Raw genomic sequence first — 17,420 nt, 5'->3', positions numbered from 1 at the left:
TTACTTGATCATATATGCATGAGTATTGGAAACCTTAAGTTTACTGAGTCACTCACCGTTCGTCAGGCTCTTCAATGTTTATACACTTCCCCTAACTCTTCTTGGCCTGAAAAGTTATAATTCTCGATTAAACTACTTAGAATTCCTAGTAAAATATCTCAAATAATTCATTTATTAAAGGAACTTCCATCATACAAACAGTTTTACTGGCAATATCCATCTGAGCAAGGTCAGCGAGATCCCCTAAGCAATGCTAGCGAGATCCGCCTAAGCGATGCTAGTGAGATCCCCTGAGCGATGCTAGCGAGATCCCCCCTGAGCGATTCTAGAGAGATCCCCTAGAGCGATACTAGCAAGATCTTCTAGAGGATACCAGCGAGATCCTTTAGAGCGAGATTAAGCTTTTCCTATGAAATTCTTACGATACTCACCTCAATTCCCAGCGAGATTTCCCTTTAGAGCGAAATCCTCCTTACAAAATCAGCGAGATTTCCTTTATAAATGAGATCCTTATGCCCAAATCTCGCTATAATTCTCCACGATGAACTGCTTGCTTGTTCTTCACAAGCAACTGTCAGCTTATGCACCAATTCCCTGTTATAAATTAAAAAATCATAACTCAAAATCCATAGCTTTTTTCAAGAAATTTCCTTCAACAAACTTGTTTATATTTGGTAGTAACTTCCTTACCCTAAAATTTCAGCCCAGAATTCCTTATAGTTTGCTTGAAACTTCCAAAATTCACCTGGCTCTGATTAATCCATGGTTCTACTTCTTCTGCAAATTCTCCACTTTTTTCTTTTCCTCTTCCAATCTTTCTCCAGCAGGACAATCTTGAAAACTAGATTCTCCCAGCTTTCAAATGGCACCGAATTCGCTAAATTTGTTCTTTTCAATTGCCAAAACCATGCTTTTGAATTTTCACTCCCCTTTTTAATCTTTCTGTCACTTTTTGAGTTCAAAGAATAAATTACCACTCACCTCACACTTAGTGCCTCCAGCCAGACTAATGATTGAGTTTCTTCTTTTGATATATTTTCCTTCCCTTCCTTTATAATCCCTATAAACAACATGAATTTCTATTTAATAAATATGTAATATAACATTCCTTTGGCTAAACATGCTTATCTAGGGAACCTAACTTCTCAAATTTGACCATCAGTATCGAGCTACTATATTACCTTCTCATATGTCCTTCGGTATCAAATTGGCCAATACCTTCTCAAATGTCCTTCGGTACCTAATTGATTAGATACCTTCTTAAACGTCCTTCTATCTAATGTATATTTTGTAACATCAAATTGAGTTCCATTGCCTAGTATTTACACAAGAGCTATTCCATTGCCACTCATTTACATAGAAACTCATTCTCTCATAGCTTTCCTCTAGGAAACATATAACAAATCAGAAACATAGCTTTTGTAATGGTTACCAAACATACCTTGGCTCGTGTTACACACATACAAGCCGGGAAACATGCATTAAGTTATTCTCCAACTATTTGTTGCTTGAGGAAGTATAAAATACATCATTAATGTCACTTGCTTTACTGATCATATATGCATGAGTATTGGAAACCTATGCATGAGTATTGGAAACCTTAAGTTTACTGAGTCACTCACCGTTGTCAGGCTTTTAATTGGTTTTATACGCTTCCGCTAGCTCTTCTTGGTCTGAAAAGATATAATTCTCGATTAAACTACTTAGAATTCCTAGTAAAATATCTCAAATAATTCATTTATTAAAGGAACTTCCATCAATACAGACAGCTTTACTGGCAAGATCCCCCTGAGTGAGGTCAGCGAGATCCCCCTAAGCGATGCTAGCGAGATCTCCCCCTGAGCGATGCTAGCGAGATCCCCCCTAAGTGATGCTAGCGAAATCCCCTAGAGCGATGATCTTCTAGAGCGATATCAGCGAGATCCTCTAGAGCGAGATCAAACTTTTCCTGTGAAATTCTTAGCAATACTCACCTCAATCCCTAGCGAGATTTCCCCCTAGAGCGAGATCCTCCTTACAAAATCAACGAGATTTCCTTTATAAACGAGATCCTTATGCCCAAATCTCACTTTAATTCTCCATGATGAACTGCTTGCTTATTTCTCACAAGCAGCTATCTGCTTATGCATCCAATTCCCTGTTATAACTTCAAAAATTCATAACTCAAAATTTAGAGCTCTTTTAGATTTGAGTTAACTTCCTTACCTTAAAATTTTAGCCTAGAATTCCTTATAGTTTAGCTTAGAACTTCTAAACTTCAACTTGGGCTCTGATTAATCTGTGGTTCTGCCTCTTCTGCAAATTCTCCACTTTTGTTCTTCTCCTCTTGCAATCTTTCTTCAACAGGACAACCTTGAAAACTAGATTCTCCCAGCTTTCAAATGGCATCGAATTCGCTAAATTTGTCCTTTTCAATTGCCAAAACCATGCTTTTGAAGTTTCACTCCCCTTTTTAATCTTTCTGTCGCTTCTTGAGTTCAAAGAATAAATTGCCACGTCATCCCACACTTAGTGCCTCCAGCCAGACTAATGATTGAGTTTCTTCTTTTGATATATTTTCCTTCCCTTCCTTCATAATCCCTATAAACAACATGAATTTCTATTTAATAAATATGTAATATAACATTCCTTTGCCTAAACATGTTTATCTAGGGAACCTAAGTTCGGGGTTTGCACATACACATACACTTGGTTTGTAAACAAGCATTCATATCATCTTCAGACCACGCTCACACCTTCACACACACTTATTCATCTTGCATCCTCGAACACTTAGCACCATTCACTCATAAATTCCCCTTTTTGCCCCTTGAACTCCTATGTTTTCTTGTATGCGTGCATTGAGTTTAGTGCAAATAATATTCACTCTCATTAATCTGGGAACCATCTATAATTGAAGCAACATAAGGACTGCATTAGATAGTCTAAAATCCCTGTAATCAACCCTGGACTTATTAGGAAGCCGGAGTCGGATTTATACTTGGGTCTGATTTAGGAAAGCTTGTACGCATTACACAAGTGCGCTACATCCACTACGACGCATCGCCTACTCTTCTCATATAGAGAAGCAATTTGTCATTCATCTCCACTCATCTAGCTATCATCTTTCACCCTCATTCATAAGCACTTTTAGATACAAATCATGAGGTGAACATCTAATCCAAGAAAGCTTCGACGTCCATTCGACCATAAAAAATTGGGAGGTCAACCTTCATTTGGTAGTCATTTTCATGCTAAACTTATTGTCTACCATATCTCCAACCCGATCTTTCTTGAATACCCCCGTGATAGGGTTTTGCCTCACTTGACGAGTCTGAATCTTGCATCCGATACCCAGGGATTTGCATTTCTTGATGTTTGTTCTCTCTTTGATAGACAAATCTTCTTGTTGGTGGGTAATCCTGGAAATTGACTTTTGTTCCATTGCTTTTGTCAAGGTTCTTGAATCTCTAAAGGCATTTGCACAGGGGCCTTATCTTTGTTTAGTTGTGGTTCTTGAGGAGTTTTCTTGATTTGAATTCCATCATTGCTTCTCTGTCTTTCGACTTTGTGAATTGACGATGCATCATGGATATTTATCTATTGTAGAATTTGTGCCAGCATCGACCGAATTTCTCCCATCTCTTCCTTCATTTTGCTAACTGATTTCTCCACAGAAGATATACGATTTTCTATTGCTTTGGACGAGAAGGCTTCCGCTTCCATTGAACGGTTGAATCCAAAGAGAATACACTTTTGATCTATGATCTGATACCACTTAATGGAGAATACTCCAATAAATCTCAAAGATGATATTATTAATGAATTGAATATGTTGGCTAAAAGCCAATTTATACTAGACCGAGGTAGCTAGTTATAGGTGACTTAGATAGCCAATTACAAATGGTTAAATAATTAAGGCAACCAGTTGTGATAACCTGAGTAAACGGTTACAAAAATCTAAACTAATTGAACTAAGAAGGTATAAAACTAAGCTTTAACGTTACAATTAAAAGGAATATATAAAGCTTTCTACATCAGTGTGACAATGCAAATACAATCGATCAAGCTAACTTATCTTTTTAGTGCATCCACAAAAACCATTAGGTAATGTTTGAGCCCCCAACTTGCCTTGGGTGGAGTGTGCTATTATAGTCAACTCAATGTTTGAGCCCCCATTATAATAGTTGAAGTTCTCAATTATTGTAACACACATATAACTATTCCCTATTGTTTATAATGTTTATTTTGTAACCATCCTCTCTCCTCATTTGTAACCGAGACGAAAATAGTTTGCACTCAGATACAAACTATAATAACTCATCGGTTGTAATAACTATTAACTATAATCGACCCAACCTCCAAACGCTGGTAATAAGTACAAATGTAAATGTAAACTTCATTGAAAATGAATTCACAACTTGATAATTTTAAATTTTGAGGATTATTTAACTATTTTATGCTTTTCTTTTATTTTGATAAAGCTAGGAAGTGAAGCTTGTAGTGAAAAACTTTTTAGGCATCATCCTAAATAGGATTCCTCAACTGCCCCCATTCAATAATTTTTTAGGCATCGAAAGTGGCGGCAAAATCCAAAACCCTTCACTGAGAACACAAACCCTGTGATTTGGTTCCACTTCCAACTTCCCAGAAGCGTTATGGAGGAACCCAGCTCTTTCTTCTGTAATTTAAGGGTTCTCGATTCCCTCAGCGACGATGAAGTTCAAGAAATTCTCAATTCCTATGCCTATTTCTCTGCTGCTACTCAGGCGCTTCTCAACGGCACTGCAGATGTATCATTGCAATCGGAATTCGTTGCTCACGTACAATCCCTCTGCAAACACGGCCTCGAATCTCTTCTCCTCAATCACTTCCTTCGTTCGCTACAGGTCCTTTTACTTCTCTCGCAATGCGTTTCTTTCTTCGTTTATCTTAGCAATAGCAACATTTGGTGTTTTGGGTCTCAGGAAAATTTCGAGAAAAATGGTGCTTTGGAATTTTGGAGGCATTTTGACGCTTACGAGAACAATGAAATTCTAAACACCTGCAACAACCCACCTGTATGTTGGCACAAACCTCTCCCACCCATGAACGATATTTGTTTGAATTCCTACTACTTTTTAGTTTCTGGATAGATAATGGCTCGGTGCTTTGTTGAAAAAACTAGCTATTTTCATGAATTAGCTTATATTAACAGTTTTAAACACAGCATTCGGAAGAGGATGTTCGAGAAGTGCTTTGTAAAGCTTTAGAAGAGATCTCCTCGAAAAAGAAATGTCAGGAGGAGTTATTGTCAATACTGGTTCATGCTTTACTGTCATACAGATATGATCTATTGGAGAAAGGACGTCAGTATGACACTGAAACGGAAGTCGTTCGTCTATTTGCAAAGTATCAACTACTTGTTTCCTCAGTTCTCATGGCTACTCTTCCTCGACATTTTCCTGGTACCTATAATTTCACTAGTTGCTCATATGCATTACATAGACCATTCTTTATCTTTCGTGCTTGGTAGAATTTTTTTCCAATTGCCAATTTTTTGAAGACTTTTGATGCTTATGCCTTGAGACTTCTCTCAGGGTGTGGTTCAAATTCCTTACTTGCGTCTACATTTCTTTTGGTGTTTATTTTGTGTATATTTGGAGTCCCTTTTTTAGAGGGATTCCTTCCTCTTTTGTTGTTTTTTTTGCCATTATATTCTTTTCATTTTTATCTCAATAAAAGTTATTATTTCTATATATAAAAAAAATTCTTTGGATCTTTAGGCCTTTACAACAACACATTAAAGCTTTGAGTCTATGGACCTCGTGAAATGATTAGAAGACTATTATCAATTTTCCATATTCTAAAAAATGGGAAAGTTCACCTATGCGTTTAATATCAATACATCAGGAATTGATAGTATAGCTCATAACTTTTACTACAAGGTTGAACTGAACATCTAAGACAAAAAATAAAAAGTTCTTGTCCATTTGGGATACTTATCCCTGGATTTCTGAAAGCTCAGTGGGGGCACAAATTGGTTTTAATTGTAGTTGATAGAATCAACAAGATGTCTAATTCCCTAGCTTGTTAAAAGCAACCTGTGTTATTTATATCGCTGATGTATGTTTCCTTAGAGATTTTTATTTTATTTTTTTCTTTTTGGGTATAAGAAACAAGAATATCTATTGATAGCAAGAAGACCATACGGGGGAGATGAGATTTCCCCAAAAGGCTAAAGGTTTACAAAAAAGATTCCCAATTAGCCAAGTTATGCACAGGGTCATTATTGCAAAAAAGTTGGAGAGAGAACACCAGATGGAGGCAAAGAGCTTAATGGACTCCCACATCTCATCAAGGCTAGTTGTTTTCTCTTTGAGAAGACCCTCTAGTTCCTCTCAAGCCAATGTTTCCACAATGTCGCTGAAATAGCATTAAGTTACAAAATATGACCTTCGGTCCTTGAAGGGAGATCCAAAAATAAGTTGGTGAAGAGCCTCATCGTTTCTTTTTGAAAGCACCAACTAATCCAAAACAATTCAACAATATCTTCCATAAAGTGTAAGCCTGAGAACATTAAAGAACAAGTGACTATGATTTTCTTTATTTGATCTACACATCAGACCTGTTGGGAGACATAGAATCGTTTGACCACCTCTTTTGAACACAAAATGAAACTTTTTCAGTGGAAAAAAATGAAAAGAGACTAATGCTCAAAAGATATAAACTCCATGAGTGATTGAATGAAGGGGTGCTTTTTATGGTTAGTGGGTTTTGTGGGGGAGAGAGGAATGGTAGGATAATTAGAGGGGTGGATAAGGACCCTAGTGAGGTTTGGTCCCTTGTTCACTTTCACATTTCTTTGTGGGCTTCGGTTTTGGAGACCTTTTGTAATTATTCTATAGGTAATATTTTACATAGTTGCCCTTTCTTTAGGGGGTGGTGTTTTTGTGGATTGGATTTTTTTGTATGTACGTGTATTCTTTCATTTTTCTTCTCAATGCATGTATATATATTATATAAATTTAATGAGGTTTTCTTTCTGTGCTACTGATTCTCTTAACAGGGTTTTTATTTTCTTCATTGTAACTTTTCAATGACCTATTGAACGTTCTTGTTTCCTTTAAGATGACTATTACTGCATGCTTGCTTGTAAGATGATCATGTCAAGCTTTTGTGTCTAACATTTGATAACTATCTGTGTATCTCTCTTATTTCACTCGAGCTCTGAAAGATTTCTATTATATTTTATGTTCTTTAATTTATAGTTTAATGTTTTTAGATTTGCTCCACTGGTATTTTAAGGGAAATCTGGAAGAGTTGAGTGCTATCATGGCTGGGGAATTGAACAAAGATTATACGTCTCAATGTAAAGATGATATGGAACTTGATGGAAAAGGTAGAATCTCTAGCAAAAGTAGTCAAAAGGATTTTAATGAGTGCTATCAGTTGGAGAAGTTCTCTAATATCCATAAATTAGTGAAGAACATCGGGAAGGTTGTTCTCGATCTTAGGAGTCTTGGGTTTACATCTATGGCTGAAGATGCCTATGCTTCTGCCATATTCTCACTCCTAAAGGTGAATGTGCTTCTGCCATATTCTCACTCATGAAATCCTTTTCTTTTCTCTCTATAAATTCATACCATCTCTTTATTATTTTTGTATAGCGCACCTTATTTTATAGGAGTCATCTTCATACTTAAAATTTAATTGGGTTTCATTCTAGCTTTCCTATTTCTATGCAGGCAAAGGTTGATTCTCTTGCTGGCGATGATTACAGGAGCTCTGTTTTGGAGCCTATTAAAGAGTGGATAAAGGTAAGATATTTCTGATTTGTGTGATAGCGTGAACTTAACTCATGATGGTTGCTCAATGGGTTATCTATTCAGTGGTGTTTTTGTTTTGGGCTGTCAAGTAAACGAGCTGACTTCTTTAACTAGAGTCATGTTTTGCATATTTATCTTGTAAGAACAAGGATGTTGGCACTGAGGGAAATGTTATTGACCAAATCTGGTAAATACACGTACCATTGTACTTATTGATGATGGAAATATGAAGGAATTGAAGAGGGTGAGGGGTCACGCTTGGTGAGGATGGAAGTTGTTTTGAAGCTGGTGGAGGTTGGAGGTTTAGGCATTGATAAGTTGAGACTACAAAATGAGGCTTTGCTGGCATATTGGTTGTAGCGGTTCTCTAGAGAATCTAATGCTTTGTGGTGTAGGACCACACCCTTTTGAGTGGACACATAGTGGGTTGAAAGATTATAGTAAAAATCTCTCCATCGCTATTGATTGCTTTGGACTTCTCTTTGTTTTCCTAGTTCGTTAAGGTGTGTTTAGTCCAAGGAGTTGGGAAGTAGGAGTTGCAAATTCCACTCCTTGTTTGGCCTAAGGAGTTTGTGAGTTCCACTACTAAAAAACATCAATTTTATCCCTTATCAACTCCTTACACTGCGAGTCCCAGAAGTTCTCCAAGAGCTCACAACTTCCTAGACATCATAACTCCTTGGAGCTTACTATTCCACTCCTTGCCCCAAACACCTCCTAAGTGTTGTTTTGGGGTTAGGGATGGGGCTTATAACTTTTTTTGGGAGGTTGGTTGAGTGGGGGATAAGTCTCTTTGTTAAGTTGTTCCTACAGATGTATCACTTATTTGTGAAGAGATTTCACTTGAGTGCGTTGGTATTGATTTCCTTCTAGCCTTCTCCCTCAATTTCTTTTGGCTTTTGTCGTCCTCTTAATGATTGTGAGTCTTTGAAGTGATGAACCTTCTTTCTATTGTTTCCAGTTAGAGGGGTTTTTTTAGGGTGAAAGGATGTTCAAGATTGGGAATCTAATTCCTCAGAGTGTTTCTTTTGTTGTACGCTCTTTCTAATTCATTTTTCCTACTCTTCCATCCTAGGGGCCTCAATTTTTCCCCAATTTGGAAGGTACAAACCATTGAGAAAGTGAAATTCTTTATCTAGAAAGTTTTACTTAGGAGAACATTCACAATCCAACAACATTCTTCCATCTGCAGTGGTGTGTCCTTTGTAGATAGCAAGAGGAGGATCTTGATCATCTTTCATGCAGTGTCGATTTTCTGACGCCCTTTGGATATAGCCTTTGCAGTAAGTATGGTTCAGTTCATGCATAATCTTTTTAAAGAACATCTTGAAGCAGTATATCAGTTACTCAAATACCTCAAGGGATGTCTTGAAAAGGGTCTCTTCTTTAGGAAAGGAGATAATTGATCTGTGGAAGCCTACATTGATCCTGATCAAGCAGGTTCTATAACAGATAGAAAATCAACCTCAGGATATTGCATGCATGTTTGGGGGAATTTAGTAACATGGCGGAACAAGAAACAAAATGTAGTGGCACGAAGTAGTGCCGAAGCAAAGTGTAAGGCAATGGCTAATGGGTTGTGTGACATATTGTGGATCCGACGACTACTCAAAGAATTGAATCTAGAAGCTTTTCTATGATAACCAATGTTTTAAAATGTTAAGGATAGCCTTGAGGCTTTTCCTCTTGAAGAGGCAAGGCGTAAACCTCGAGGCGGTCTGAGGTATAAGTCTCAAATAGTGAATTAAAAAGATTTTAAAATCTTAAATTGGTATAACTAAGTACTACTTAACATGATTGTCATATAAAAGTGTAAAAAGAAAATTCACCCCCACAATTTTTACTTAATAAAAAATTCGAAAAGGATATTTTTATCATCACTACTACTACTATTATCATTAATAGGATTGATTTATACTATAAAATTTTGCTTTCAATGTTTGAAGTCGCAATAGTAAAAGTAGTCCTAATTCAAATTGTCACAATACAAACCTTAATATTTTTGAAGTTAGGCAAATCATCATTATTTTTCTAATCATTAGATGAGATGCATAGATTTTAAGCCTCGATGCATTTTTACAAAGGCGTAAGCTTCATCTATGAGAGGCATAAGCCTCTTATGGTTCAACAAAGACGTAAGTCTCAAGGCTAAAACTTAGAGTCTTGCCTCAAGCCGAAAGCCTCAATAGCTTTTTGAAACATTGGTGATAACAAAGCAACAATAAGTATCGGTTAAAATCCTGTTCAATAGCTTTTTTGTGTCTCAGATACTCAAATATTTTAAGCTTTTATGTGTTCACAACTTTATGGCATTCCAAAGCTCCTAAAATAATTAATATTCTTGTCTGGATAATGAGGAACGGTTTGTTGAATTGTTCTGAGGTTCTCCAAAGAAATCTTTCTTCACATTACTCATCTCCTTCAGTGTGTCCTGAAATTTTGCAGCACCTATTCTTTGATTGTTGGTATTCAAGGAAATGTAGGTGGAAACTTTTTTCAATTTTCAACATTCAGTGGGTCTTTTCCAATTCTTTTAAGGAGAATGTCTTACATTTATTGGTTGGTCCAGCCGTAGTATCAAAGTCAAAAGTTTTATGGTCTAATTCGGTGTAAGCTTTATTATTAGAACCACGGTTTGGGCGAAACCAAAAGGTTTTGCATAATAAATCTTTATTGTGGGATGATTGGTTCAGTTCTTCTTATCTGAAGGTCACTCCATGGTGTGCTCTCTCCAAAAGCTTTGCAGGATATACTATTCAGGATATTTGTCCTAATTAGAATGTCTTTATGTTACCCTCTTAAATTATTTTTGTATCACGTTTTCTTTTATCACTTGTTTTACATTCTTTTTTTCCTTGACGGGGTTGTACTTTTGAGCATTAATCTCTTTGTACTTTTGAGCATTAATCTCTTTTCATTTCATCAATATTTTCTTTTGAGCATTAATATTTTTGAAGAAGTTAGGAAAATCATCATTATTTTTCTTTTTTTCCCCTCATGGGGTTCTGCCTGTTTGTTTCCTTTTTTTTTTTTTCAAAAAAAAGAAAAATTTATCACACAAAGCATGTAGAAGTAGGTCAACTCTTCATTAAAGAGAATATGGAGAATGGAGTAATTTGCATTCCATTTGTTGCCTCTAATGATCAAAATGTAGATATTTCAACCAAGAGAATGTTCAAACCAACTTTGAGGATCTTGTAAGCAAGTTAGGAATGCATGACATCTATGCATCAACTTACGGGGGAGTATAGAATCGTATATTTAGTTTATCTTTTTTTATTTATTTGTATTATTTTTTAGGTATATCTAGTTACTTGAGATAAGTTGTTAATTATTTAGATTTTATTTTAGATCTAATTCCTAGTTTCTAGCTAACCCAAGTTTGGCCTACTATGTATCTTAAAAGGTTAGCTCTCTGAGGTAAATGAGAAAGTATTAGAGTCACAGGAAACTCAACCACCTCTTCATCCTTCAAGAATCTCCTGACATGATGTTCCAGGAAGATGTCGAGACATCCCAATAAGAAAAAACTGTCCCGATTACATTAACAACTATGGCAAATAGTCTAGGGAACCGATTCTTTAGAGTAGCACCACAAAGCAAAGGATCCTTCCACGAGTACCATTTCCAACTTTAAAAATAGCAAGACTTTCCACCTTTTTCCAAGCTTTGGAAATGCTAACCCAAGGCCTCCAAGGACTAGACACTAGAAAGCCCATTGCTTTGTGATGTAGGGGCATTTCGGGCATTTGGGAATATTCTGTTATTTCCATTATTAATTTGCAATTTTAATTTGTTTTCTTTTTAGTTTAGATGTTAAAACACCCTTCCCCTTTGGGTCTATTTAAAGGGGTTTTAGGATTAGAATTAGTTAGGTAGTTAGGTGTGAAACAACCCTTTCCCTTTGGGTCTATTTAAAGGGATCATTGTCTACATTTCTAGAGAGATCAATAATACTCTGTTTCAAGATTGTCTCCAAGATTTTAGTCTACACCACTGTGTATGCCAAACAAATTCATTGGAACCATGAATGCTAATAACAACCTGCCTCCAAAGTGCGTTAGGTTCTTCTAAAAACCTCCATCCCCATTTGGCGAGAAGAGCTTGGTTCCTGAGATGAAAACCCCGATACCAAGCCTTTCATGAGATTTAGCTTTTGACACCAAATCCCATCTAACCAAATGATAGATCTTGCTGCCATCCGTTCCTTCCCAAAAGAGATTCTGCATCAGCCGTCAAGCTCCATACTAATAGAAGAAGGCAAAAGAAAAATTGGCATGTAGTAAGTAGGAATATTACCCAAAATCGAGTTGAACAAAGCCAAGGGATCACCTCTTGAAAGGGTAACACGTTTGGGATAACCACCCAGTGGTAATCCAAGATAAAGAAAAGGCAAAGATTCCACCTTGTAGTTAAGCCTTAAAGAATAATGAAGAAACCTGGAATCATCCACATTGATCCCAATTAAAGCAGATTTCTCGCAATTGAACAAAGCTGTTACAATAACTAAATTTGAAGATCAAGATTGAAGTTGGAGTTGGTCATCATATACAACCCAACAAGGCCCATTTCTGATTAGTCTTTATCAAAAGTTTCTTATTGGTTTTTTTTTTGTTTGTTTTTTTTTTTTAAATTTAATTATATATATGTGTGTATATATATATACACATACGGTTGAAATTAGGTTTTTTTACTCTAGGGGAAATTTTGTCTTTTTCCCTGTACCCTAGGGTTTCCCTTTTTTCTATTTAAGCTGGTAGTCTCTGTGTATACTTTGTATCAGTTTCTAATAAGAATCCTTTATCCCGTGGTTTTTTCTCCCTTATTAGGGTTTTTCCATGTAAACTTTGTGTGTGTTACTTTCTATCTCTACTCTGTCTTTCATCATGGTATCAGAGCATGGAGACGAAACCTTGACCACCATTGAGGAAAACCCAATAGGAAAATCCCAATTACTAGTAGGTGAAACCAGTGGCACAGATCTAGCCATTGTTATCCAAAATGCCATTGATTGATGTTTTCAATCTGTTCTTCCCCACCTTTAACGTGATGACCAGTCGACCAAACCCGACCAACCGATTAACCAATTCCGGACGATTAGCGCTTCGTGGCAAGTTCATCCGATTCCTTCTGCACTGCAAAGATCAAACCTGATTCAGCCTCAGCCAGTCGACGCCTTCTAGGTCGCACAGCTCCAGACCGGCGCCATCCCTCTCGTGCGGTCCAATCCAACGGCGTTTTCCGGCCGGTTCCAGCCGATGCAACCAGTTGGCGCGAATTCATCAGATTCCTCTCAACCGCTGCCGAACTGAGGTTCTCTGATTGACGCTGTTGTCAATAGCGCTAGAGCTGGTCCTAGCCGTAGCCTGTTTCATTAGCCGAATCAGCTGGGAATGGATCCAACCAGTGGTTACCACTTCATCAATCGGTATCCCCTGTTCTAGCCAGATGAGAATAGTAGTTTGAGACCATTGGTGGGTTCGGAGGGGGAGAATCATCGTCCCATCATTGGGATCAAGGGAGTATAATTCAAGACCAGTTTACTCAGTTGCAACTCCAGATTAAGCAGTAGAATGAGATGTTCCAGCAGCAGATAGCTGCCATTGGGGAAGCACTGGGATTGACATCCAATGCCTAGCCAGATCTAAACCCGAATCAACTAATTTACCCTGGAAATTCGGTAACTTCTTTCCCTGCCTTCTCTTCAAATTTATTCTCTAGAGCAATAGGAAACTCTTCTAGCTTTATTGTAGGAGAAAAATTAAATGGTAATAATTATTTTTCTTGGTCCCAATCCATTAAAATGACCCTTGAGGGTTGTCACAAATTTGGGTATCTAACTGGTGAGATACCAAAGCCAAGACTAGGCGATCCCCAAGGACGAATTTGGAAGGGAGAAGACTCTCTACTTCGGTCTATTCTGGTAGGGAGTATGGAACCTCAGATTGGGAAACCCTGACTATATACAGCCACGGCTCGAGACATTTGGGAGGCAGTCCAAAAGTTTAACTCTAAAAGATAGAACGCTTCTCGGTTATATACCTTACGTAAGCAAGTCCATGAGTGTAAGTAAGGGGCAATGTGTCACACCCCGCCACAGACCACCTTCTTAGCCTAGAGAAAGGCGTGACTACAGCAGTTACCAACCCTTGGGCTGACACTTACTGCCTAACAACTCTTGCAGAATAACTCTGACACCAATTATAATTCATATGCAACGGGACGTTCTTAGGCCCACAATTTATTGACTTAGAAACATAATATGTTTAGAGTCATTATAACACTAGATTTACAAGTCCCAAAACCAACAAACCCTAGTCCCTATATGAACAATAATAACATGTGTACAATATTAACCGTAACCACCTAGCAAACGGTTACAAGTCTTTTAGTCCTTTAGTGGCGGAGCAGATATTAAGCTATCTTCAGAGGATTTGACCGCTACCTGTGGGGGAGAAAAACAAAACATTTGAAAACGGGATGAGCTTACGCCCAGTGAATGACCGAGAAAACATAGTAAATTCTCATGCATGATTTCAGTAATAAGTTTTTAACTGAAACATAAACTTTTACAGTACTTGTACTGCAGCATAAACATTTTCCAAGCGTAAAACATATAAAGTTGTTTTAATCATAAAACAGTAAATTCATTTCTCAATCCAACGTACCCCACTGTGGGTAAAACAATCCCAACACCAACTACTAATCCAGAGAGAACCCTTTTGCTCAATCTCTGATTCTATTCACCTGTGGCCACACTAAGTACCCTCACACATTAGGTACTTCTGCTCAGATACCTTCTCAATGTCCTTCAGTATCAAGCTACTAGGATACCTTCTCAAACGTCGTTCAGTATCCCATTGGCTTGGTACCTTCTCAAACGTCCTTCAGTACCAATAGATACCTTCTCAAATGTCCTTCAGTATCTAGTTGGGCGGATACCTTCTCAAGTGTTCTTCGGTATCACATTTTTCCAAAACTATTTATAAACGGCTTTTCTCTTTAAAGCATGTAAAGTATAACACATATAAAACATGACTTTAAAGATGTTAACGCATGCTGGATAAAATCAACATATGTAAATAGTTTTTCAACAATATGCATGCGTTCAAACCACAATTCAAAACTTGCTTGGAAACCACTTCATAAAATTAGTAGGCATGAGAATATTTTTACAAACATGCTTTCTGTAAAACGGTGTAAATCAAACAGTTTAAGTAAAACGTTTTAGTCAAAACATTTTAGCCACTCACCTCGATTTCTTAGGGGCTTTTTACTCTAGTAGCTACTAGAGTAATCTAAGCTGTAAGTGGAATCTGGATTCTAGGGGTGAAAAGGAGCCCGAGGAGCTACTAGAGTAAAAAGCCAACGGGATACTGAACGACGTTTGAGAAGGTATCCTAGTAGCTCGATACTGAAGGACATTGAGAAGGTATCTGAGCAGAAGTACCTAATGTGTGAGGGTACTTAGTGTGGCCACAGGTGAATAGAGTCAGAGATTGAGCAAAAGGGTTCTCTCTGGATTAGTAGTTGGTGTTGGGATTGTTTTACCCACAGTGGGGTACGTTGGATTGAGAAATGAATTTACTGTTTTATGATTAAAACAACTTTATATGTTTTACGCTTGGAAAATGTTTATACTGCAGTACAAGTACTGTAAAAGTTTATGTTTCAGTTAAAAACTTATTACTGAAATCATGCATGAGAATTTACTATGTTTTCTCGGTCATTCACTGGGCGTAAGCTTATCCCGTTTTCAAATGTTTTGTTTTTCTCTCCCATAGGTAGCGGTCAAATCCTCTGAAAATAGCTTAGTATCTGCTCCGCCACTAAAGGACTAAAAGACTTGTAACCGTTTGCTAGGTGGTTACGGTTAATATTGTACACATGTTACTATTGTTCATATAGGGACTAGGGTTTGTTAGTTTTGAGACTTGTAAATTTAGTGTTGTAATGACTCTAAACATATTATGTTTCTAAGTCAATAAATTGTAGGCCTAAGGATGTCCCGTTGCATATGAATTATAATTGGTGTCAGAGTTATTCCGCAGGAATTGTTAGGCAGTAAGTATCAGCCCAAGGGTTGGTAATTACTGTAGTCACGCCTTTCTCTAGGCTAAGAAGGTGGTCTGGGGCAGGGTGTGACACAATGGATGTTACAGCATACTTCTATAAACTGTCACTTCTCTGGCAAGAGATGGATTTGTGTCGTGAGATGATTTGGAATTGTCCATGTGGAGGAGTCTTGCATTATCAGTCTGAGAAAACCGACCGTGTATACAACTTTCTTGCCAGACTAAACTCTAAGTTTGATGCAGTATGAAGTTGTATACTAGGAACCTGTCCAATACCATCCTTAATGGAAGTCTGCTCTGAAGTACGTCTCGAGGAAGACAGATCTAGGGCAATGAATAATACATTGGTGACGCCGACAGACTCCGCTGCTTTTAAAACCTTAGGCCCTGTCCATGATAAACAGAACAGCAAGTCGACTCCAGTGTGTGAACATTGCAAGAAGCCCTGACACACGAAAGATCAGTGCTGGAAGTTGCATGACCGTCCGCTGAATAGTAAAAAACGACAGTCGGGTCGGGCACTGGTAGGTGAATTAGCAACTGGAGGCCCGCAACCTCAGATTCAAGAAAACAGTCAAAGCACTTCTGGTACAGTGGGAGTAAGTGCAATCGCCCAATCAGGTACTCTTCACTCCTTTAGCTTGTTAGCATAATTGGTAGTAAACCATGGATTTTAGATTCAGGGGCTACAGACCACTTAACTGGCTCTTCCGACCAGTTCCTTTCTTATCAACCAAGTGCTAGGAATGAAAGGATCAGAATTGCTGATGGGTCCTTTGCCCCTGTGGTCGGAAAAGGACGGTTGTCTCCCTTTGAGTGCTTAGTTCTTCAAGATGTGTTGCATGTGCCTAAAGTCTCTTACAACCTTTTATCTGTTAGTAAAATTACAAAGGATTTGAGATGTCGTGTTATCTTCTCACCCGATGCGGTTATTTTTCAGGATTTGAACTTGGGGATGACGATTGGTACCATCCGACATGATAAGGGGCTCTATTTCCTCACTGAAGAAGTCTCATCTAGGATATGTGATAGGACTAGTTTACTCTCATCTTGTTTTTCTGTTTCTGAAACTGATTATATGTTATAGCACTATCGCCTTAGGTACCCTAGTTTCCATTATATGAATTATCTGTTTCCTCATCGTTTTCATAATGTTAATATTTCTAAATTAAATTGTGATGTGTGTCCAAGCCAAACAACCTCGTACATCATTAAAACCTCAGCCTTATAAGTCTTCCAAACCATTCACCCTCTTCCATAGCGATGTTTGGGGTCCGTCACCTGTTACTACAGCCACTGGCAAGCGATGGTTTGTAACCTTCATTGACGACCATACTAGGTTAACTTGGATTTTTCTTCTAACAGACAAATCCGAAGTTACATCGGTCTTTCAATAGTTCTACTATTCTATAGAAACCCAGTTCAATGCAAAAATCCCTATCCTTCTTAGTGACAATGTTCGGTAATACTTTAAAATTCCTTTAGGGAGTTCTTAATCTCAAAAGGAATCGTCCATCAGAGTTATTGTGCGTACACTCCCCAACAAAATGGAGTGGCC

At 37.7% G+C, this 17,420-nt stretch overlaps 1 protein-coding gene across 2 annotated transcripts in view; it reads left to right on the top strand.

The window, feature by feature from the left end:
- Window positions 1-4,490: 4,490 nt before the first annotated feature.
- The window catches only part of LOC120079753 (anaphase-promoting complex subunit 2), a 32,942-nt gene continuing 20,012 nt past the window's right edge, over window positions 4,491-17,420 (top strand). The window contains exons 1-5 of one of the 2 annotated variants that reach the window (XM_039034120.1): window positions 4,491-4,868; window positions 4,947-5,039; window positions 5,189-5,426; window positions 7,244-7,539; window positions 7,707-7,778. In XM_039034120.1, the coding sequence (XP_038890048.1) occupies window positions 4,638-4,868; window positions 4,947-5,039; window positions 5,189-5,426; window positions 7,244-7,539; window positions 7,707-7,778 (930 nt within the window). In that variant the 5' untranslated portion in view covers window positions 4,491-4,637. The remainder of the gene's footprint in view (window positions 4,869-4,946; window positions 5,040-5,188; window positions 5,427-7,243; window positions 7,540-7,706; window positions 7,779-17,420) is intronic. The other variant, XM_039034119.1, reaches the window with a different exon arrangement.

The sequence above is a fragment of the Benincasa hispida genome, chromosome 6 (assembly GCF_009727055.1).
Source record: "Benincasa hispida cultivar B227 chromosome 6, ASM972705v1, whole genome shotgun sequence".
In the NCBI taxonomy this organism is placed as follows: domain Eukaryota; kingdom Viridiplantae; phylum Streptophyta; class Magnoliopsida; order Cucurbitales; family Cucurbitaceae; genus Benincasa; species Benincasa hispida.
Note: the sequence above shows the minus strand (reverse complement) of the source record. Positions and strands in the feature narration are given on the sequence as shown.